This window comes from Charadrius vociferus, unplaced genomic scaffold (genome assembly GCF_000708025.1).
Source record: "Charadrius vociferus isolate BGI_N301 unplaced genomic scaffold, ASM70802v2 scaffold835, whole genome shotgun sequence".
Lineage (NCBI taxonomy): Eukaryota > Metazoa > Chordata > Aves > Charadriiformes > Charadriidae > Charadrius > Charadrius vociferus.
This window is the reverse complement of record NW_009648449.1, coordinates 200138-224434: the sequence shown is the minus strand read 5'-3', so window position 1 is coordinate 224434 and position 24297 is coordinate 200138. Positions and strand designations below refer to the sequence as shown.

Sequence of the window (24297 nt, the reverse complement as noted above, 5' to 3'; positions counted from 1 at the left end):
TTCCTCCCCATGTTTGGAGAAATTCTCAGTGAAGAATGCAAGGATACTCACCAGATACTCTTTTAAATTAAAGTAGTACTCCATATGGACAGCAACTTATTGTCTACATCTGCTCCATGTCTCAGTACTGAAGATCCCAGCTTGTCATTCAAACTTGAGTCACATCACTGTCAGTTCAGTGAAACTGCAATTTGAACTTGCTGTGTGCCTTCAGAGTAGTACTTAGTCTTTTTTTTTCTTTTTTTAAACTTCTTAGTATCGAAGTTTCTGAAGAGCAATATTCTGTTCATGGCTGTTGAAAATGATCTGCTTTTGCTGGAATTCTCTCTAAGTGCTCCTGAAAACATTTTCCGGACATGCTAAGTCTTACAGGATCAAACACTTCACCCAGAAGAGTTAGCAAGCTCCGAGCACTTTGACTCAATCTATTTATACAGCTTTTCAGAGGCGGGGGGAAAGTGCTAATACCTCTGCCTACCTCAGTTAGCCTGTGTTCTGTTAACCATGACACAGAAGAATTGTATGTACTTTTTGATTTCATGAGTTTTGCTTTACTTTATTGACAGGTCTACATTATTCATGCTAGTGTAGGGAGGGTGGAAATGTAAGGCTTAAAGGCTACCATATCACAAAAATATCAAAATAATTGAGTATATCTGGATGGGCTTAGCATATATACTAATGCATTAACTTCTGTGACAATTGTGCATAAAAAACATCCTCTTATGCATTCCCAAAATAGCCTATATCAACTGCTCAAGGAGGCTGTATGACTACTCAAAGAATTCTGAGATCAAGCTTGCTTTATCAATACAACCGCAGTTCCTAAGTTGAGGAGATTAATAAAGCAGCTCCAGGGATATAGCCCTGCCAGGGACCTACACTGGGATAGCTCAGGCACATACACGAAGAACAAGTTAGTTACGGTAGAATAATTGTAGTTGTCAGGGATGAGATTATATTTCAGATCTCATGAGCTGCTCTGTATCTCTGCTTCTGGCAATCCTCAGCTGGCGTTGGCTTGAGAAGAAACTGAAGTCATGCTGAGCTCACACTCTCTTCCACAGCATTAGGAAACAGTGTCAGTGCACAGCTGCGATGGACACTGTCACTTAGTCCTAAGCCTCACCTCACTTGCTTGTACAAGTACAGTGGTAGCTCCACTCGTAGCACTCCTTTGAAGAGACAAATTTCTGGTTGGCAACCACTTCACCTGTGGTTTCAATGGGATGGCTATTAACTCGTATGAGGCACTATACAGGCAAAGAGATTACTTTCTAGGGGTGAAAAGTGGAACAGCCTTGAATTAATCAAAAGAGGAAAAACATTCCCAAATTTACACCCAATTTACCTATGATCTCACTATCAACTCTCCTAATAAATAATAATGATACTGCTGCAAGATTAGATTATAATATTAATCTCAATTAACAAGCTTTACTAATTTTTCAAATGCCATTTGTTTAGTTTGGAAATCAAGAAGGAATAATTTTACTAGTTCTGATCAGGCATGCAAATGGTTTAAAAAAAAAGGATTTACTCCTTTCACAAACATACGTACAACTTTGGAGACTGAAGAGGTCGTTTAGAAGTCACCTGTTAATCAGGTACTAGCAGTACGCGTTTTCCCACGCTGTTTCAGAATTATGCCCTAGAAAGTCATCACTACGAATGCAAGAGAAATCAACTTAATCCTTACATTTTGCCAATCCCAGAATTAAACACTTAGTCCTAATATAAGGGCTTTGTAAAGCGGTTGGAGCCAGACTGAGCCAACCAAACGGTCAGTGGGGTAAACAGTAGTCAGGCAGCAGTCACGGTGTCCCAGCAGCAGCCTGAGCTGGATTCAAGCAATCAGCCTGAGTTCAGTAGTATCCTGGTGATAAATGGAAAGCACTGGCTTAACTTTCTAAACTCAAAATAAAAACCACTTTATAAAAAGAAAAGCATTCTGATCCCCTACCTTTCACTGTCTCCTTCCCACTCCTTACAGGAGTCACGGAGACAACTCTTCCAGTATCACAGGCAGCAATCCCAGAGATGTTGGCCTCTGCTGCATGCACAACAGCAGTTTACCTCTTTTTCCAAGGCAGAGTTGTTCCCGTGCCCTGCAGAATTCCAGCAGGAGGAGAGCAAAGAGAGAGGGGAGAGTGCTTACAGATGCGAAAGACTGCACACCTCCATCCTGGCTCCACTTCTGCAGTCAGTGATGAGTGTCCATGAAAGGTCCTTCGTTAATGCAAATGTATTTTCTGAGTTTGTGCAAGGATGCGAGTATATGAGAGTTTCAAATGTAGAACTTCAGGGTTAGGGTTGGAAAGATCCAAAACGTTAAATAAAAAAAAAGACAGCTTTCAGAGTAGACAATAGATGACTGGGGATTTTGGGGCTGCTGGCTTACTAGAGACCTGAGATAGTTCAAAATTTTCAAACTATGAAGGGAATGGGCTAGCTTGGCTGACTTCAAATGCAGGGAAGAAAACAAAACAAAAATACAGTAGTGAATGTGATGGGGTAAAGAAGTAGTTAAGGTTAGGAGAAACAGGGGGACCAAAGAAATAAATACTGGTATTTAGTTTCTTCCATTGTACCATGCCTTGAATTTTCTTATTTTGAAAGCAAAAGGAAGCAGGTACTCTCAACCCTTATTTTCTTCATCCCTCCTGCTGTCTGCAGAAATAATTGCTATTTCCAGCATCTGTCTTCAGAAGCCAAACATAGAATCATAAAATACCAGGTTGGAAGGGACTTCAAGGATCATCTGGTCCAGCCTTTCTTGGCAAAAGCACAGGTTAGACAAGATGGTCCACTACCCTGTCCAGCCAAATCTTAAAAGTATCCAGTGATAGAGAATCCACCATTTCCCTGGGGATATTATTCCAATGGATAATCATTCTCATTGTGAAAAATTGTCCTCCTGTGTCCAATCAGAATCTCCCCAGGAGTAACTTGTACCCATTACCCCTCATCTTTTCCATGTGACTCCTTGTAAAAAGGGAGTCTACATCTTTGTAGCCACTCTTTAAATACTGGAGCATCATGATAAGGTCTCCCCTAAGCCTTCTTTTCTCAAGGCTGAACAAATCCAGTTCTCTCAGCCTTTCCTCATATGGCAGGTGTCCCAGCCCTTTGATCATGTTTGTGACCCTTCTCTGGATGTCTCCAGCCAGTCCACATCTTTTTTGTACAGCAGGAACCAAAACTGAACACAGGATTCCAGGTGTGGCCTGACAAGGGCTGAGCAGAGTAGGATAATGACTTCTTTATCTCTGTTGGTGATGCCCTTGTTGATGCAATCCAACATCCTGTTGACTTCCTTTGCCGCTGCAGCAAACTGTTCACTCATACTGAGCTTGTTGTTCACCAGGACCCCCAGGTCCCTTTCCACAGAGCTGCTCCCCAGCCGGGTAGATCCCAGCCTGCGCTGCACTCCTGGATTGTGTTTTCCCAGGTGCAAGACCTTACATTTGTCTTTGTTGAACTTCATACGGTTCTTGTTAGCCCACTCTCCCAGCCTATCCAGGTCTTCCTGCAGGGTGGATCTCCCTTCCAAAGTGTCCACTTCCCCACTCATTTTGGTATCTGTCGTGGTTTAGGCCAAATCAGCTACTGGGGACCTGGAGGACTCCAGATGGGACCGACAGATGCTCTCCTCTACCCCTCTTCAGAGAGAGGGGCAGAGGAGGAAAAAGAGACTTACGACTTTTACTTCCCGACGCTCCGGCAGGGCCGTGGCCGACAACAAACTTTGTCAGGGTACACTTGATCACATCATCCAGATCACTTATGAAGGTATTAAACAGCATTGGGCACAATATCCATCCCTGGGGGACCCCACTTGTGACAGGTTGCCAGTTTGAAAAGAAGCTATTTACCACCACCCTCTGAGTGCGGCCCGTCAGCCAGCTCCCCACCCACCACACAGACCACTCGTCTAGACCATAACACATCAGTTTCTCTAGGAGGAGGCTGTGGGGAACCATGTTGAAAGCCTTGGAGAAATCCAGGTAGACAACATCCACTGCTCACCCCTCAACAACCGAGCAGGTTGTTTTGTCGTAGAAGGCAATCACGTTTGTCAAGCATAATTTGCCCTTGGTGAATCCACGTGGGCTTTTCCCAACCACGTGCTTCATTTGACTTGTGATAGCCCCCAGGAGGATTCATTCCATAATTTTCCCAGGGACCTAAGTGAGACTGATGGTCCTGTAATTTCTTGCATCCTCCTTTAAGCCCTTCTTGTCAATGGGGGTGACATTAACCTTCTTCCAGCCTTCTGGGATGTTTCCCAATCTCCATAACTTCTCAAAGATTATGGAGAGCAGCATTGCAATGACTTCAACCAGTTCTCTTAAGACCCTCAGGTGGGAAACGTCAGGGCCCATTGATTTTTAGGGGCCAAGCTCCTGTAGTAGTTTACATACCAACTCTTCCTTCAGTGGCTGTAGGTCTGTGTTTGCATCAACCGGGATTGTTGATCCCAAGGCCCAGGGCCCAACAGTGTTGGTAAAAACAGAGGTGGAGAAAGTGTTGAGAACCTCTGCCTTTTCAGTGTTGTTGGTGACTAATTCGCCTCTCCTGTTTAACAGCAGGCCAATATTTTCCTTCTGTTTCTGCTTGTTGTTTACATACCTGAAGAACCCTTTCTTGTAGTTTTTGACATCTCTGGCCAATTTCCATTTGAGCTGAGCTTTTGCCTTTCTAACTGCATCTCTGCACATACTGGCCATGCCCTTGTAATTCTCAACGGGTAGTTGTTGGCTTTTCCATCTCTTGTACAGTTCTCTCTTGGTTTTGAGCAGACTCAGAAGCTCAAGGACTTTATTTTAAGACAGACATAGTGGGGGGAAAAGTAGTATTCTTGTATGTGCAATGTTCAGATGTAGGACTTGGGCATGTACTGAGCAATACTTGAGCAGATTTGAACATACAAATAGTTAATTTTAAGTTAGGCCCTTGTCTTTTTTGGCTTTCTTCTTGCTGCCATAAACCCTACACCATCGTGTGGCAACAACTGGTGAGGTCTCACCCCTTCTCTCTCACTGGGTGGAAAAGCATATATTTGGCAGCTTTTGCTCCTAGGAGAAAAGAAAGGTGGATCTCAGGGAAATCCCCAGATTTAGAGTGAGGCACCGTAGCTTCTAAAGCTCACCACCCTGGAGGTGGAACAACACAAAACGTGGTTGTCCTACAGTACTACTAGGTGATTTTTAGAATCATTGATAAATCCTTACGTATCTTCTTCCCTCTCCTGAATATGCCCGCAAGTGCTCTTCTCTCTTAGGAATCTCCCTTTATTCCTTTGTGTCAAACAAAGTTTTCATTTCTATCAGTCTAATTTGTGTGAAATGGGATCATTTATGTAATGCCTTTTACTGTCTCTAAGAGCAGCAGTATAAACAGAGGACAATAAGCTTACAAAAATGTCCGTGGTAAAAATGATTCAGTATCCAAGTCCAAACGGCAGATGAAAAGCAAACAGGAAAACTAGCCCAACATCAGCAGAGATCTCTTTAGGATTTGCAGAGTCTGCACAAATGCATGTGGGACAGAAGAGAGGTTAGGATTAGGAGGTAGCATCTGGCAAGTATCTATATTTATACAACAATGTGACAATCCGAAAGAATCTTCATTTTAAAGAAAATCTTCACCTACTAGGTTGACAAAATAGCCTATAAACCCAAGTTTTCTTATTCTGAAAGAAGTTGCTTGAACCATGCCTGAAAGGTTTATAAGAAACGACTGTGCATTTCATGCAGCCAGGCTCCACAGGCTATTGGCTAATAAGACCCATAGCACCTTCTAAACCTTCTTCGAATTTCTGGTAACTTCCTTCCACCTGCTATCTTTCTTTTAATTTTTTACTTATTGAATACAAGTTTCCAAACAGCACAGACCCAGTCCAGATCTACAGGATCATTTTAGAAGTGAAATTAGATTTGCTACCAGCAAGACAAGCCACTAGAAGTATTACTTCCAGCAGAAAACAAAATTAGGTAGTCATTTAAAAAAAACCAGAGGTGGATAAAATCCAAATACAAGTCTGTGCTGCTATCTCAGTCATCAAATCAATGCCTTTCTTTAGCAGAACAGAGAATAATAGTCTTTTCTGAAGCTTCTTAAAGTGTCTGCAAGTTAATGCAGCAGAGGTCATGCTTACAGTGAAGCTTGATGCCTTTGACAATATTATGTGTTCAGAATCACCCAGTGTATAGCAACTTAAGTAATTCAAATCAGAATAAGCCATTTCAAATCAATTGTGGCAACCAGGTTTCTGTAATGTCAGCTTGGCCATCAAGTCTACTGTGGATCCAAACACTACTACTTTTCTTTATCTAACATTAAGTAGTAAATACTCAAAATACCACAAATCAGTGGAAGCCAATGTACATCAAAGCCTCAGTAAAAAAACCTCCACATCAAGCAAAGTGACACAGTTTCTCTTAACTTTTGCAGTCAATGTATGTTTGAATTGACTCTTGGTAACACCAAAATTATGCTGTGAGGGTCTTGTTCTGGCAGGAAGCTAGGGTTTTGCAGGGATGTTAGAACAGTTTTGCTATGGACATACCTAAGGGGAAAAAAAACCCAAACCAAACAACCCACCAATCTAAAATAAAGAAATTTAGACAGATTATTAAGGCTGTATAGTTAATGGCAGAAGAAAAATGAAAACACTTTGAAAGCACTCTTAACTGGGTTGCTTCATACATTCAGTACTGGTTTTGGCTCAGATTATAAACACTGCATTAATAAAGATGAGTACATTTCTAGCTTAGCATTAAGCATTTAAGCCTTTGAAATACAAATTTTCCAAAGGATAATTTTCAAATCTTCATGATATGACATGCCATCAAAATTAACTCCATATATTTACACCTATCATTTTAAAGAATGCTTTAATGCTAACACACTTTGAATTAAAGCCTTTCAACAAATACAGGAAGAAGTAACAGAGTTTTGCAGATGGCTTTTATGACTTCTTTTTAGGCTTAAAAGTTGTGATTACGGCCAATTTTTGAAACAAAGTACCACATATAGCTGGTGGAAAAAGCACAGAGGTAATTTAAGAGGTTGCCAACATATTCATCTTTGGGTATTGCCAAATTTTCAAAAGCCTAGTTCTTCCAAATTATAGTATTCATACTTGCATATTACATGCATGCCTTAAAATTTTGCTTTGAAATACATTTTGACCTATGTTTCAAACCACAGATTGCAACATATCTTAAATGTCATGCATGACTCGGTCAGCACTTTTCTACACCTTCTTCTTGGTGACAACTTTGAAAAAAGATTCCGATCTCAGATCTCAAATTTTGAGAGATTCAGATCTCAAATACATAAAAATCTGTTTTAAAAAATCTCTCAAATTCAAGGTCCTATGTGTTAAATTAAATATTCAGAACAGGTATTTCGTAAAAAAAACTTCTCCATAAAAAGTTTTTCTTTCAAAAAAGTTTCTTTTAAACAGAAACATAACTAAAGTGAAATGGATGACATCAGAGTTTACTTTTCTAAGATTCATTCCAGTTTTTCAGCTTCTGTAGTAGTACTCATGTATGCAAGTATAATGCAATTTATATGTAGAATGCAAAAGTTAATTACAACTCATTCATTTTGTAGGCAAATCAGTGTTAATTAAACAGGCTAATGTGTGAAAGGCTAGATAAAAGTTGCACCTTATAAAAACAAAGCAGATGTTTCAACTTATAGTTTTAATATAGCAATCAAAGAAAATTCCAAATACTGTACAGTGAAGTGTAATATAGTACACTATATACTGTTATAATACACTATTGTTACATTACAGATAAAAAAATCAAATATAATTAGTACAGCAATCACAAATAAAACAAACCAAACTGTGCTGGGCAACAGCCAGTACTGTGAAGATGGTATAGTTTCTATGCTAATTTATTTTTAATTCAACATGTAAAGCACTTGCTGTTTAAAAAGATTTATTTTCTAAATATATATACACTATTTTAATTCTTATTTATACATTTTAAATAGCATTCCCTCCTAAAAGTGCACTCTTTCATTTCTTGGCAATAATCCTCGTTAAACGTAAAATAATTCTGAAAATACCACTCTTGTTTCAACCTTTTATTGCTCAACCGCAGGCATAAGGGCTCAGAGGGAATCCTGCATTCTAAAGATCTTAAGCAATTTCTTCAATTTTAAGAAGCTAAACTGATATCCACAAGCAAAACAAAGAATCCACTTACTGTTGTGGCTTTTTTAACAGAAGGATCAACTTCATATTATTATTATTTTACAAAAGCATGTAGATTCTGCTATTTGAAAATGGGAGCCAAACAAATGCAGAGGTAACAATGGCATCTTCTTAAGTCATTCATTTTTCATACATTTCAGACCGAGCATTGCCCTCCTAATTGTTAAGCATACTACAAATTTTATTATCTGGCATTTTCAGCACACTGAAAAAGTAGCAAGCAACTCTGCCAACCCTGTGACAGCGGGAACAGGTTTTACTTTTTGAAGGATTGTAAATGAAGCATTTTGGTCTTGAAAGTGTGCCTGTTGTACTGGGTTGTTAGTGTACAGCCTTGTCGCACGGTGCCTCTGTGATGCTGCTAGAGCTTTCTGTCGGAGGCAACGTCTAGCTCACGTTTTGTAATTATCAGAAGACTAGTAAACTATATGGGATTCACAAAGCCAACAATATACATTGCTGTTTTGTGACTTTAGCATTGAAGACATCCTAAATACATTTATGTGATTTCATTTGAAAAGCAGCTATTTATTTTCCCTCACTGAAATGCAAACAATTCACAGAGAAACAGCACTATCAAAATGTCAGCCTTACTAAGTAGCCAGCCATTTGAAGCAGTAAAAATCTTGCATTTGCCTGGAAAACTGATCTGTTCTCCTCAGTTTTCCCATATGCTCGTCAGCAATCTCATTCATTCTCCCTTTTTTCTTTTCTCTGTACTGGGCCTGTATTTTCAGTAATCATCTTTCATTTAGGTTATATATATTAAACCATAGTAAAGTTCAGGATTTTCAAGTAGTTTAAGTCACCTTTGCAATGAGACACTGTGTAGAAGGTGGTTGGCTCCTACACAAGAAAGTAATCAAGGCAGGTACTCAAAAAGACTTTAGAGCCACAGCTTCTGTTCACAGGCAATTCAGTAGCAAGAAGTTTGGGTTGGTTTGTTTTTTTTTTGGAGAAAGGGACACTCTTCACACCATTTGAGAAGTCCTATTGACATGGCTCCACATCCACAATGAGCCAACATCTCCCCTGCCCTTGTACCCCATCACTATTTTCCTGACTCTAACAGGGAAATCTAACAGTCACACGGGTGCTCCTAAGACAGGCATGCACATTTGCCTGATCTTACATTTGCACCCACTGCTAGCAATCAAAGGAAAAATCTGTTCAAATTTACACTTCGGTGTTCTTTATTTCACTTCTCCTGTACAGTTACACATCTCACCGGCATGTAGATGAAGTTTAGCTTGAGTGTATCAAAAGCCGTCTTTCTCAAAAACACTGATATTTAAATGCACGAGAAAGCTACGTGAAATAAGAACACTGCAAAGAAATATGCACAATCCTGCTTTACACCAAAGCAGTTCACAGCAGTGGATCTTGTGATTTTGACATCATTTCTTTCTGAGACCATTTTGTTTTAGGAAGTTCTGATCTACGTGACTTGCGTGGACCCGAGATGACACTACGGGTGAGTCAAACAGAGCTATTATCTGTGTCTATTTCTATTTAGATAAGAAGGAAAACGTCAAATTACTGCTGAAATGGGAAGTGTGTCAAAATTTAACCAAGTCTTCTTCTTTACATAGTAAAAGGCACACAAACTTCTGTAGTCTTATCAGAAAGGCATGAAAGAAGTAAGCATCTTCCCTTGAAATAAGGATGATGTGCAACAAATATTTCAATTTATTTCAAACTTAAAATTCTCTCATAGATAACTGCCCAAATTTTTTTTGCAGCCAAGGAAGACTTATTTTTCTATAGAAAAGGTTATAAGTGTCTAAGTGATAGTTACCTTGTCTAAAATGCAAGAGATCCAAGAGATTCCTCCCCCTCAGCCTCTCCTGACTTAAACTCCTTCCCAGGAACGTGCCATCGCTATACTTTTCTACATCTCACGCTGTGACAAAGCACAAGCCTCTACTCAACATCTTCTACATAGAAGTAGCCTTCAGACAGCTAGACTGATTCATGGGAGGCTTAAGTGTTTTCAGAAGTCATGGCAGGCTTCCAGCTGCTGCATGTGCATCCTGTTTCTCATTGAATAAGCCCTGCCAGTTAATCAGTGCATCAGCAAGGTCAGTTCTGGTGAGCCAAATTACTTCATACATTCCAAGCTTCCAAATTGCTAACTTACGGGTTAGCAATTTGAGATCTTAAAATTTTTCATTTATTCGTGAAAAGGTGATTCTTATTTTTTAACCTATAAGTAGTATACTAAATCATAAAATATTTATTCCCTCTATGTAAAAAGTTAATCAACAGAGGCGTTTTAATTTACTTTGACAAAACGGGGGCTATTCTTTAAGTTGCTTGCTTCAGTTAATTTTTACATATAAAAATAAATCCTCCCTCATGGGACATTTTACCATACTAACGCTTAGAACTGTTTAAGTGATTAGAAATGTAAAAAGTGAGGAGACTTTTCTGAATATAAACATATACAATACAAACAACATTTGCAAACTGGTAAAAACCCACATGTGCACAAACACAGACTTCAATATTTAAATGCTCTTAATTCCTTTGAAGCTGTATTAACATCTTTCATCCATTCAATGTTATTTTACCATTAGAGGAAGCAACAATAGTGCACTTAAATAGGACTGTGAAGATAGGAAGCAAAGTGCAGTATCGGATACACATTCCATCCTTAGGGAGCAAGCCCAACGGCTGCATCTTAAGAACTAGCACTGCAGGTCCGATGAACACGCTACTTAAGTGGATACCAGCTATATTATCACTGATGCAGGGAAATCTGCATCACAAACTCAAGTGAGGCTAATAGAGGTGGGCATGTATTCCTTGTTTCCATGGAGTGAACAGTGACCTTCCAAAAGCTCAATTATCACTCAACGCTTTAGGATAATGTATGTTAGAGAGTCATTTCCTTCCAATAAATTGTTAATTTGCTCTGGAGAGGACCGCTGTTATTTAATTTTTGCCATTACTAACCAATGCTAGTAATCAAAGTCTTAAAAGAAATGGATTTGCCATTGAACATTTGTTGTTTCTTGCAATTGCCAACTTCTTCTCTCCTGTACTTGTATTAAAAGTTGCACAACATCTGACTAGCTCAGTATTTGGGAGGAAATAAAAACATGCTATCACTTACTAACAGAGCACCAAAATGGTTGTGTTGGCTCAGACAGCCATGCATAACCACACCACATTCACTTTATCTAAGTAGCCTTTTTTCTAACTTGCTTAAACTGACAATATGCAGAAATTAAGAGAGTTTACTAAAGTTACACTTATTCCAAGATTTCTGACAAGCGTATACAGCTGTATGAATGAAAAAGTTTTTAAATCGGAGGAAGTGCCAGCACAACATAATTAAAGCATTGTATATGCTGCGTTATCAAATTTAGCAGAAGTTTAGTTTCAGTTGCTTTTTGAAATTTATGTATAATTCATGTTTATAGTGTATTTTTTGAGTGGAATTAAGTACCTGGGACAGGATTAACTTTGTCTTGTTTCTAGTTTTGCCTGTTCTAGCCTTTCCAGTAACCTTAAACTAGCATGGTAAGAACTTTGCATGGGCTTAAATTATAAGACTTTTAAGGAATTAAAAATTACAAAGAATTTTCAAGAACCCACATTTACAGCAGATATTCATCTCAGTGCATTTCCTAATAACTAATTTACAGGTAACAGAGCCAGCCTGGGCAGCAGTATGGTAATATTGAAAGCTATTGCCAATCACACGCTTATCATGCACTGAATAAGATGATATAATCTTTGACATACATACAAGATTTAATAACTAATCACTTTGTGTGGCCCAGCCAATAAACATTTGAACAGTAATTTCTTCTACCCTTATTAGATTTTAACCTATCAAGAGTGATCCATTGGCTCAGTTGTATTAGTGATTCCTGCATCTTGACTATCCATCTCCTCAAGCTCCTCAACAGAATTTCCCTTTTGTGCTTTAGACCTTGCAGGAAATGCTGTGCCCACAGAATTCACCACACTACCATCAGTTGATTCGGTATTCAAGTGTTCAGTACCACCTGGTGCAGAAAACGATTCGGGCAAGCCAGCCTGAAAGCTCCCAGTTTTAGCAGTTGAACTCACTGCCTCTGCTTTTCTTGGAGATAGATCAACTGATGCTGACTGCTCTGTATTCTGATCCCGCAAATGTCTATCCATTGAAGCCTGAATAGAAGAGACCATTTCCTGCAACTTTTTTCTCTGTGCCTCAATCAAAGTGGGGTCAAGCTGCCTGCTGTCTCTCATTGTCACAACTCCCGGCGCAATTCGGATAAGCTCACTGTTACCAGAGGCAGCTGTGAATACAGAAGGCTCAATTTTAGAAGGACTGAAGTCCGTTTCTGTGCTATGCTTTCTTAAAAGTGGTGTTTCCCTGGCTCTTTGATCATGTTGTTGACTACTAGATGCAGTTCCTAGTGAATGGCCCTTTCCTTGAAATGCAGTTATGTTATGTAGTTGGTCAGATTTCTTTTTCACTACTCCACCACTACCCAGCTTCAGCATTCCGTGTGAAGGACTTGCTTCCCTGCTTCTTGAAGTAGCTTCTGCTCGCACTTGACTTAAGGCCTCTTTAACCAACTCTTCAACGTCAGGACCAATAGGAAAGTGCCCAGCAGCATCCACACACAACTCTAATCTGTCTTCTGCTGCATTGTACACAAAGTTTTTACCAGGCAGATGTGGAAAAGTACAGTGCTTGCCATCAGCCAAACCTATGAAGATAGAAAAAGTTATTCAAAGTGCTAACATATATTTAAGGCATGCTCTGAATACACGGTAATTATTGTATTTAAACTTATTGCATGAACTATGTAAAAACAAACACACTGAAACTTACTATTGTGGCAGAAAAAAAAAAATTAGGCTTTTATGCCGTATGACAGCAATCACAGTATACCCCTAAGATGCTGCAGCCTTCTGTGGCGATTCTAATGAAGAGACAAGACTGCAGTATTAATTAGATAAAATAACTGCCTTGCTGTAATGCACAGTTCTGATACAACATAAGTTAAAGAAATAGTATATGCATGCAGTAACACAAAGCAAGCCATACCCCATCACTACCACCACCCACCCCAAAACCACACAAAAAAACCCCAAACAAACAAAACCCCAGAAAACTGCCAAGAGCACATTTCAAATCACTGCCTATCTATAGAAGTACTATTTAAGACCACTTCCGTACTCGGTAAAATTGTAGTAGGATTTCAGGGTGTACAACTGCTGCTAAGCCTGAGGACTTCAAATTTGCTCTTTATCGTCTTCTCAGAGAGGAAGTGTTGCTAGATAAACAAAAGTGTTTCAAGCTTACTATGCTTAGTAGTCCTGGAGATCATAACTGTTAACCTTTACAAAACAAACATGAGGCATAATATTTTGGATCTGCTGTTTGTTTCATTGTCCCACTTACAATTTGACAGATCTGCTAAAACTGAGAGTTCACTAGACAAATTTAAGTTCTGAAGCTGCTCTTTGTCAAAAATGGGCAACATTCGGTTTTCCAGTTTATCATCATAAAATACAAAACAACTCTTTCAACTCTGTCCCATACATGTTGTGGTAAAAGCAGTAAGGTATCACTTTAGTGATGACAGCTTTCTGTGAGTTAAAAGCTATCTGCAGATGAAAAGTTGGCTGCAACAACTCTCTTCAGTTCTATCAGCTACGCAAGGAGAGCTGCAATAGAACTCCACTTTTTAAGAAGTGCCAGGAATAGGTACATTAGTGGGATTTTTCCTCATATTGTCTTAGAATTCTTGAAGAAAAACATCAGAAAATATGCTGAAGGGAAGAAACACAACAGGCAAATCCTATTTCTGTGTTATCAAATAACTTGTCAAAACAAGTATTCTGGGCATCAATGATAAGGTCACTCAGATAATTTGAAACATTATTAAACTGTTTTTATACTGATGAACCAACTGACCAGTCTCACTCATGCTCCACAGCTTCCAATGCACACACTTTACAGTTGCAGAGAATCTACAGATGAGATTTTATTTTGAGAACATCATGCACTTAGCTCCTTTCTTTATATATCCATGGGAACCAATAACCAAACAGCCAAAACTCAGACAGAACAAAATTTAACCCCAAACACCTATCTGTCTAACTTGGGCTGGAGAACATATTTGAACTACATTATTTACCAGCTCAACCTTCTATGATAGACCAAAACTGCCTCTGAAATTGCAATCCTGAAACCTCAAAAGAAGATCTTAAACAAAACCTACTAAATCAAATTTCAACTGATTAACAGTACCTACACTTGACAGGAAGCTTTGTTCCAAATGTCCAGTATAATTGGTAATGAGACACTGGCACAGGTTGCCCAGAGAAGATGTGGATGCCCCATCCCTGGAAGTGTTCAAGGCCAGGGTGGATGGGGCTTTGAGCAACCTGGTCTAGCAGGAGGTGTCCCTGCTCATGGCAGGGGGGTTGGGACTAGATGATCTTTAAGGTACCTTCCAACTCTAACCATTCTGCGATTCTAACAGCTGCATTATTACATTAACTAAAATATTACATATAAGTAAGGAGCTTCTTTAAGTGAAAAAAATAGTTAGGTTATTGCACACTGTAATTGTTTAATGTGGGAATTTAGTAGTTCATAAAATATTAGAATCATACAGGTATGTTAATACTGAAACAGTAATTCTGCCAACCAAGGTAGTGCAAAATAACTGCACACACAGAAATGCAATAATGTTCCAATACAGAACATAATCTCCCACAGCCTTAGTTCTTACATTGTCAGTTGGCAAAAATGACTTTTAAGTCAGGCATTTTCTGTGAGTTAATGACCAGCTGGGTTGCAATCCCTTGGATTCATTTCAGGTTCACAACTGTGGCTAGTCATTAATCGGTCCAAAACGTCCTTTCCATCAGGCACTGCTTAAGCTAATTCCCTTGCCACAAACAATACACCAGTCTTTACTGTACAAGCACAGTAAAAGAAAGACAACTAAAAGGAAGCAGATCTGCTATAAGACACTTGTATGCTAATTCTATTACCCAGGCTAATAATTCAGTGAGAGGTAGTGGGCACTGACTATACCACTCGTTTTAATTACTGCAAACAGAACAGAAATTACGTGGTAAAATACCTGTTTCCAGAAATAATCAAGATTAAGTTAAGGTTGATAAAACTGCCTAAGAAGAAATCAAACAGTAAGAAAGCAGCAAAGGAATCATTATTATAGATTAAACCACAAGAGCTAAACTATTAATGCAAAGTCTGCAATAAGAAAAAAAAAATTAAATGAGAGAAAATAACTGAATAGTACTTTCTTTTCTAAAGAAACAGATGTTATTTTTTGTAGGTAGTATTTGTAAAGCCATCTAAAAATCAAATATACTCTAACTACTTGCTTGGTTATTGTGCACATAGTCAAAGATGCAACATTTATCAACACAAGAAGAGGATGGATAGCTTTGCCTTTGAACAACAATCTTTTGAATACGAAAGACAAATTTAACCAACCATTTAAATGCAGTACCCCTGTATAAAATATCCACTAAGAAGCAGACTAGAAAGATGAACTGCTTATCCAGTAAGTGTTTTAAAGTGTAACAGGAATAGGTCTTATGATCTTCTCTTTGTTTTATCTTTCAGGGGAAAACAAAAATTAAAAAAAAAATAAATCAGTTGACTTACTGAAGTTGATTGTACAATTCAGGAAGTTTAAATGGAGATGTGTAGTTGCAGAGAAAGTTTCAGAAAGAAGGAGATTTAAGTTGAATGAGTTAGCCTTAGATTCCCTAGTCTTAGGGTCTCTGAGGGAGCATGAGTTCTGCAATATTATGAAAATGAAAATGTACCATGGTAATAAATTAAAAATATATTTATGCTTACAAGTGACTCAATACCAATTTACAATTTTAAAGATTTGAAAACAGAGGAGGGATAAAAACAAAAACTACCTGTGGTTTTCTTCATTATGCTGTAGAATACTCCACCTTGCTGAAACAATTGAGGAAGCCCCTTTGCATAAGACCAAACATCTTCTCCTGTAAAAATCAAACACAATAATTAGAATTAAACATTCATATTTTAATATTCTAGACAATGGCTGAAAATGTAACTCCTTGAATTAAAAGCTGAATCTTTACTCTCTTCTATGCAATTAAGAATTTGAATTTCTATAGCAAATTTACAGAATGAGAGCCTATTGAGAAACTTTCAGGAAAACATACCACCGTCTGCAGTCAAATATCCTACATGTTCTAGTACAAACATTCTGAAATTTTATTTGATCCAAACTGCAGCTCCTGGTTCTTTGCCAGACCATACACCCAAGTCTCCATTCCCCTCCTACCCATGCTTCAACATAAAACTAGGAAATGACTAACACGCTTCCAAAATTCAAGCACATACCCTTGCACATTAAAACCTCAATTCTATATCCCTACACCTTCCCAAAAATCAGATCTCAATTTCACAGCTGCCCTATAGCAGACTTTATGCTGTAGCTGAGATAGAAATGTCCACACAGGCAGCTGCATAGAAGCTGTGTCTATACCTTGCTTTTCTTGAGAGTTACAAACAAAATACCAACTGTGAGGCTCCAGCAGTCCTGTGTAACTGGCATTTTTCAAAGATGCGAAAAATGGCATTGAAATGTGACAACTTGAAATGCCACTGCGAGGAAAAAAAAACAAACCAAACACCTAGACTATGTAAGGAAAGGAATATAAAGAACAGAAAAACGGGGTTACAATGAGAGTATCAGTGACCTAACAGCACCTGCTAAATCAGTTCAGATCTGCGTTTTTACCTATACCCTTTTCCTCATTTTGCTAACGACTTAGCTGCTTCAGAGAAGTGACGTGTGATGTAGCTGTCAAAGTAGTGCAAACAAAAAGCACCAATAAATTACATTCTCCTGATGCAGAAACTACTGCGCGTACACATATTCAGAAAAAAATGCTTTTCCCACTTTATATCAAACATTCAGAGAACATACTGAGATACTTTAAATAGAAACTGCACCCTTCTTTAGGCATCAAGATCTCAATAACCATGTCTCAATTTTCTATTAAAATTGGAGAATGTAAATCATCAACTAAAGTTAACTGGATGTGCTTACTACTTGGAATAGAGATAGTTGCGATGTGTGAGGCTGTAAAATAGTACCCACCAATATTTCTCTGCTTGTTGTTAAGAGCAAAATAAAAGTTAAAAGTTATTTTTAATAGCTTTCTCATAGTGAGTATAGAGCACATGTAAATCCCTCCTTGCATTTCTTTACTGCATATCCCACAAGGTAACTGTCGCTACTCTCCTATCCCACCCGCCTCAGGTGAGAAAATGTTTCATCCTCGTGACAGTGGCATTATGTGCTACATTATGCTTTGAGACCCTTCAAGCCATGCTCTGACTTTTCTGTTTCCCTTCCCCGACAGGCACGGGACTCCATACACTCCCCTGCTTGTCTGTCCCCCCACCAGAAGGATTCTGACACTCATCTCTCCGCTTCAGGTGTTACTCAAGTCCCCATTCTCTATAAAAAGGTACAGTGCAACTTTATTATGTTTTGTCTTTAAAGACAGGAGACCTACATAATCTGATTCATTTTAAGTGCATTCCCTTGAACCATATATGCTGTCGTTCATTGCATTCATTTGCACATCAAGCTCACAGGTTTGGCTTCACTGCCTAGGAAGAACATCTGAGTAAAACCAACTACTTGTCTTTCTTATTTTCCATGATATACTAAAGAAGGTGGTCTTGTCTTTTGACTTTATCCTGATAACTCCTCTCTACTGACTTGGTAATAAATTTGAAGCTCCTCTCCAGTTCTCACTGACCCACTAAAAAAAATTTTTTTAAAACAAATACAGTTTAAAAGGAGAATTCTCTTTTCCTACCCAGTAAGGCCACTGCTTTCCCTCTCCTTCAAACAGCTGCATGGAGGAAAGACAGTTACTGCTGATAACACACTCTCTCGTGTTTTTTGGGATTTCAAAAGGTGTTCACGGCTACCCTGCATCCCCATTCTCATTTGCATTTTGAAACGCACATCCCTATACGCAATGGCTCCAGAGCATCACTGTTGTGGCTCTTCATTTTCCCCAAAGCAGCAGCAAGCTGAAGTCTTCCTGATGGTTTAAATACTGCCCATAGGAATCAAAATAACCACTACACTGATAAGTAACAGAATACAGTTGTCATTCTGCCCAAGCCTGGGGAGGCCCCAGTCAGCAGCCACACAGCGCTGACTCCAAACTAAGGACTCCTATACTGCTGCATCTCACAATATGTTCTTATTTGAAGGGCTCCCTTCCCTTCCACAAGACAACCACCAGGCTTTTAGAAGCGGCGCAGTTTTACATGTTAATGGTATTCTCAAAGGAAAGATTCCCTCTTCACTACAGGCATGATTTTTCAAGCCTTGCACCAGAGAAGCATCGTTGTTTAGATAACCTTTTATGCAACACTAACAAGGACTACACGCAGAAAAGTATGGGGAGCAGGGCTCACAAAACAAAAGCATCAGCCACTGAAAGAAATACAAGCTAACCATGCTGTTTTGATAGAGACATCAGATTGGAACACCAAAAAAACCCCACAATTACAACTGGACTTTCCCAGATCAGAGGAAGTAGTGTGTGTGATTCAACTAAACTACATTTGAGGCTTGCACATTTTTGTTGCTAGTTAGGTTTTACTGTTTGTTTTGGGTTTTTTTTACCATGGCAGTGAGATGTTTATAGGTCACAAGTTAATCTGGGTGATCATTTAGTTAGACTAAAAACACCCTCAAGACACTACATGATGATGTTGCCTGCACTATTCCCACTCCAGTACACACTCCTTCAGACCAGACCTCAGCCCCACAACACGAAGGTATGGCAGCAAATGAAGACTATCCTACCCACAAGCATGCCTCATACACTGCTGAAAAAGAGCAGTGGAAGCCCCAGACCATCACTCTGTACAGCAGAGAGGACACACAGAAGTGCAAAAAAAAAAAAATCAAGACCTCAGTTAATAAACATAGGTTAGAGGGAACTACAGCTGGTTTAAAAACAAGCTGCTTAAACCCAAGCAAATCCTAGTATCAATTAATAAGTTTAATTTAAACCTGGCTATTTTGATTTCTTGTGTACTGACAAATTCATCAATGCAAAACAAACCGATGTAAATAGATTCATACTTGGCTCACATGCATCCAGAGTGCTTCTGAATGGGTGTACATAAAATCAGTTTTAAAATACAACGTTTTAACTATGTTAATGTAAAATTAAAATTGCTTTAGTAATTTCATTAAAGAATTCTGTATTTTGAGCTAAACAAAAATAGGGGAGAACAACATATTATGCATGATTTTTTGCAAAGCTAATTAGTCTAGAAATTATAGTATCTAATTTCCCAAGGCTTATTTTTAAGTTATATACAGAAAAATTAACGAGCACGGTGTAAAATTTTAATAAGTTAACTAGCTGAGACCAGAAAAGAAAAATTCTAGTAACTGAAAGAAGCATGAAGTCAGCCTACAGAAGACCCTGTATAAAAGAAAAGCTTTTAAGCATGTGGAATGAATTGTTTGAAGACACACTTTCACTATGGGCATCGGGCAGGAAGGGGGGAGTGCAAAGCGTGTCTGGCCCAGAGAGCTATTTCAATAGCATTTCCCCTCTACACATTCTAATCTGACTGTATTAGCTGACTGCTTTTAGCAGAACAAAGTTACAGCAAGAGCATGCAGGATAAGCTGACTTAGAACTTTGCAGCATTGGTTTTTAGCCCTACAGAAATACCACTGAGAAACACCGAGGCCTCTTGTCCCACAAAGGCTGAATATACCACCCAGAGGAACTGCCACCCCAACACTCTTTAAGAAAGTGCAAGGACTTAAACAGTTTCTTAGAGTTTGTTTCCCCATTGAAAAATCACAATTGTAAGTAGTCAACTGTCTAGATTTTTTCCACAAGTATCTTTGAAGGAAAATGAAGCCCTGATGAGAAAAGTAATTATATAAAAATATGTATATAAAAAAAAGCATCTTATTCAGTAGCTGCATAAGTTGTTATAACTGGCTGGTTTATCATTTGCTGACACTCTGACTTCTATTAGTAATGCAAAATGGATGCAGTCAGAGAAGGGTGAGGTAAATTCTATTCTCACCCGTCCTTTGAAAGCAGAGTCTAACAGCAATGAGAGTCAAAGACAAAAATTGCTTCCGGAATACAAGATCAGCTCACATTTCATTGATAAATACTTACAAAACAATGAGACACCTTAATACTGAAGTCACTGAGATACTTTTAAAGCACCTCAGAGTTTTCTGTAAGCCATTAACTACATTTTCAGGAATATTTCCTGAAAACAGGAAAGCACTTTTTTAAGCTTCATCTCAAAACGAAGACAGCTTTTAAACCTAACCTTTTCCTGCACTTTGGAACTGAGGTGTAAATGTCAGTGTGACGAGGTGGCTAGTGATTCAGCATGCTATCTTGCAGGAGACACTGAAGTAAACAATCAAGCTTGGAAAAGAATCAAAGTTCTGCTTGATGAACTTCTGACATACCACTCTGTGATTATGTAATGGTTTCGTTTCTGAAACATCACATGCTTTAGCCACACCAAATCCCTCCAGCAAAAGAGAAGGCTCTCACAAAAAAACCCTATAAACATTACTATTCAACTGGTTCATAAAGCTAAATGCATGATAATTACTGTTCTACTTTCTGCCAGTAAGCAGCAAGAACTGTGAAACCTGATGAAAAAAGTACACAAATGAAGGTCCAAACCTCCTGAGTCCAAATATGAAAACAGAAACCACAGGCACCTGAGAAAAGTTCTTTTGTCTTGAATTATCAACAGTTAGTCAGATTTACATGACTGACAATTTATAAGCATAGCTTTGCAACCCTATGTCCACCTTTGGGATTCAAATCTGTCTTTGGCTTCTTGCAGTTTCTCCTCTGCTTACATCACAGCTCTTTAAAAAAGACCAGATCTTCACTTAAAATTAGCAGATCAGCTACAGATACAATGTTGTGTTGATTTGCTTAAACCAACACAACTCGCTGTGAGGAGAAATGCCAGGACTCTATCCTACTACAAAGGTGACAATTTGGTCCTCAAACTTCCAATAAGCAGACATTCAGCGTCCCCTTCTCACCTCTGCTCTGAATTTATTTCCTGAAACCTGAGGGAGATGTAGGAAAAAAGAGAGCATGTAGCTCACACACACACACACATCACATGTGTGCCTAACAAGAGACAAGAAAAACAGACAGACAGATAGAAGAGGAAACACAACAACTTCTAAACAGCAATTTTTAAGAGAGGACTTACAGCAAAGAAAGAACAAGTGTCTTGTATACACATTTTTAAAAGTCACGACACTCAACATATCACTGACAGCAGCATGTTAAATGTTCTTCTAATAGAGGAATAAAGGAACTAACCTTCTCCACGGTTACATAAAAGAAAAAAAAAAGTGTGTAACTACAGTTTGTAAAATGTTATCTTCTACTTAAAATTACAATTTTGAAGTATAACTTTAAGTCAGCCTTACCCATTAATGTTGCTAGAAGACAGAGAGAATACATCTCCTTATCGACTTGCTCTTGCAGTTCCTTTGATGAGATTTTACTAGTCACAGCAACGTCTTCATGCTTCGCGGCACGGGCAGAGGGTGCTGAAGCAGACTGCCTGCCTTCCTCCTTACCTTTCAGGATTTCTATCGCAATCCTGTCACCATGCTGCAAAGGAACGGGCTCATTTTCCATGCCTTCTTTGGGAGGCTGAAGCTCTTTAGGAGGAAAGCCATAGCGAATACATTGCAAATACGGAGGAATATTGAATTCTCTCGCTATGCTTTCCTGTAGTTCCAAGAAGGTGGTAGTGCACTTTAGGGTAAGCATTGACTGCCTCCCATCATTTGTGGTTATTCGAATTTTCTTTTCTTTTGTAGATGTTGGAGAGTATGGGGTCTTTGTTGGTGTAGCAGGTGCAGATGATGGCCCCTCACGAACAGCCCCAGGAGAAGCAGTCCTAGGTTGCCCTTTATGCTCTTGTTTCAATTTCTCACTTTTCCGTTTTTGCATTACAGAAGCCTGGTCTGCAATGTTCTGCTGAATAGTTCTTTCGGCTTTGCTCATATTCAACTCCTCCTTGTGCAAAGTTTTTGTCTTCTGTCCAGTCAAAATAATTTTGGTTGGAAGTTGTGACTCTAACTCTTGTCCTTGCTGTACATCATCAGCTCTTTGGGCATGAGCACCATCGATATTTACAGGGGTATAATCATCAGGGTTCTTTTTGGCAGTTTGATGCAATATCGTGTTGACAACCTTCTGAACAAGAATCTCACTACCAAATTCACCAGGGAAGTGCTTGGTAACAAGTTTCATGGCAACATCATACACATTGCTGTTCAGAGATGTGTCACTTTCATACTGGAACCAGTAGACTGTCTCTCTCACCACTCTTCCACCCCACTCTAGAGTAATAGGAAAAGCTTCAGGGAGATTATCGTATTCTTTACCTTCCCAATAGTGCTTGAATCCACAGCCACATTTGCCACCTGTAGACCTAGTATTAGTTCTGTCTCCGTCCAAATATGAAACAGATCCATCTTCTCTGACACGACGCACTAAGTTACTATGACACCAGTTACAAGCAGTCAAACTACTCAGGTTATAGTCTGGTACCAGCACATCCTTTGTGGGGTTGTAAGAACACACCAAACTGTTCAGGGGAAAACTGTAATTTTTGTCAGGCCTTAGTTGGCCATGGGTACTTTTTGCCAGGTTATAGAGTTTCCCCCCAGGAGCCAGCCACTCTGGAGGAACATGATGCTCGGAAAGGGCGCCGCAGATGAGGCACCTGTGAAGGCGGTTGTCCATCACTGCTTTTTTGGCAGCTGCAGTGACTTCTTCAGGCTGGACTCCTATTACACCAGTCCTTCTGTAGAAATACTGATGTACGTCAGCTACAAGACTGGGATGGATACCGTGTTTACTCATGAAAACCTCCTCCATTGCAGCAACGAGCCTCATCAAGTACTTATCTTGCAAACTTCTGTCTCCTCCAATAACACAACCACCATCCTCCTCTAACTTGATGTACTTTTTGATGAGGTCTTGAGGAACTCCCCAGGCTTTAGGAAGTAGCTTCCTAGGCAGTTTAGGTAAAGCAGCACCTTTTATTCCAACTAGAGGAATATAATGGTTACGTCCTGAGCTACTCCATGCAATGCATATTGGCTTGTTCAACATGCCATCTTTTCCCATGCATTTTTCTAGGGGTACCAGACCAGGGAGGAACGTCGCTGAATAATCTCCAGAGCTTCGCATTCCACTTAATGAGTCTAACAGGATGATAGGCCGGTGAAGCACGTTGGCCAGACCAAAGATGTGAATATTCCTAAGGCCCATTGGCACACCTTCTGGAGGAACAAACAAAGGGTCACATTCGTTGATAATGTCCTCCCACTCCGCTGCATCAATAAAATCATGGAAAAGCGCCTTGTAGTGACTCAGGTTCTCCTCAAAATGCTTCTTTAAATTCTCTCGCAGAGCATGCCAGAACAGTTCTCTGCCAACAAGTGCCCGCGAGACTGCATGGACGAGGCAGTGGCCATCTCCATCCACGTGAACAGGAATGAGACACTCCTGACTGTTGTTGGCCTTCTTGATATCTTCCAGGGTGTCGTGCAGGTAGATGAGGCTGCCAGAGCGGTCCTTTCCGTAACCGATGGTTTCAACGTGCTCCGGCTCGATGAGGAAGGCGCGGTCACCCAAGAGGGAGCAGTCAAAGATGTCTCCCTGGTTCATCTCCGTGAGGAGCTTGGCTTTGCCGGTTTGCTTATCCATACCGTAGCGGGCCAGGATGGGGGCCAGGAGCTTGCAGTGGTAGTTGGAGAGGCCCATGACTTTGACGAGCTCGGTGTTCCTGCGGGGAGGGCCGGCGCCGCTGACGCCCAGCAGCGCGTTTCGCAGCAGGTTGTGCAGCACCAGGTCGGGGTCGGTCACCTCCTCCACGGCCAGCAGCTGCCGCTGCTCGTGGCGCTGCCCGCAGTCCGGGCACTCGATGCTTGCGCTGC

The 24297-nt window shown here is 39.7% G+C and overlaps 1 protein-coding gene across 1 annotated transcript in view; it reads right to left on the bottom strand.

Moving 5' to 3' along the window:
- Positions 1-11180: 11180 nt before the first annotated feature.
- Positions 11181-24297, bottom strand: part of VCPIP1 (valosin containing protein (p97)/p47 complex interacting protein 1) — a 14096-nt gene continuing 979 nt past the window's right edge. Inside the window, exons 2-4 of the mRNA XM_009885579.1 lie at positions 21769-24293; positions 16163-16249; positions 11181-12951 (exon numbers count right to left, since the gene is read on the bottom strand). Coding sequence (XP_009883881.1) covers positions 12083-12951; positions 16163-16249; positions 21769-24293 — 3481 coding nt within the window. The 3' untranslated portion in view covers positions 11181-12082. The remainder of the gene's footprint in view (positions 12952-16162; positions 16250-21768; positions 24294-24297) is intronic.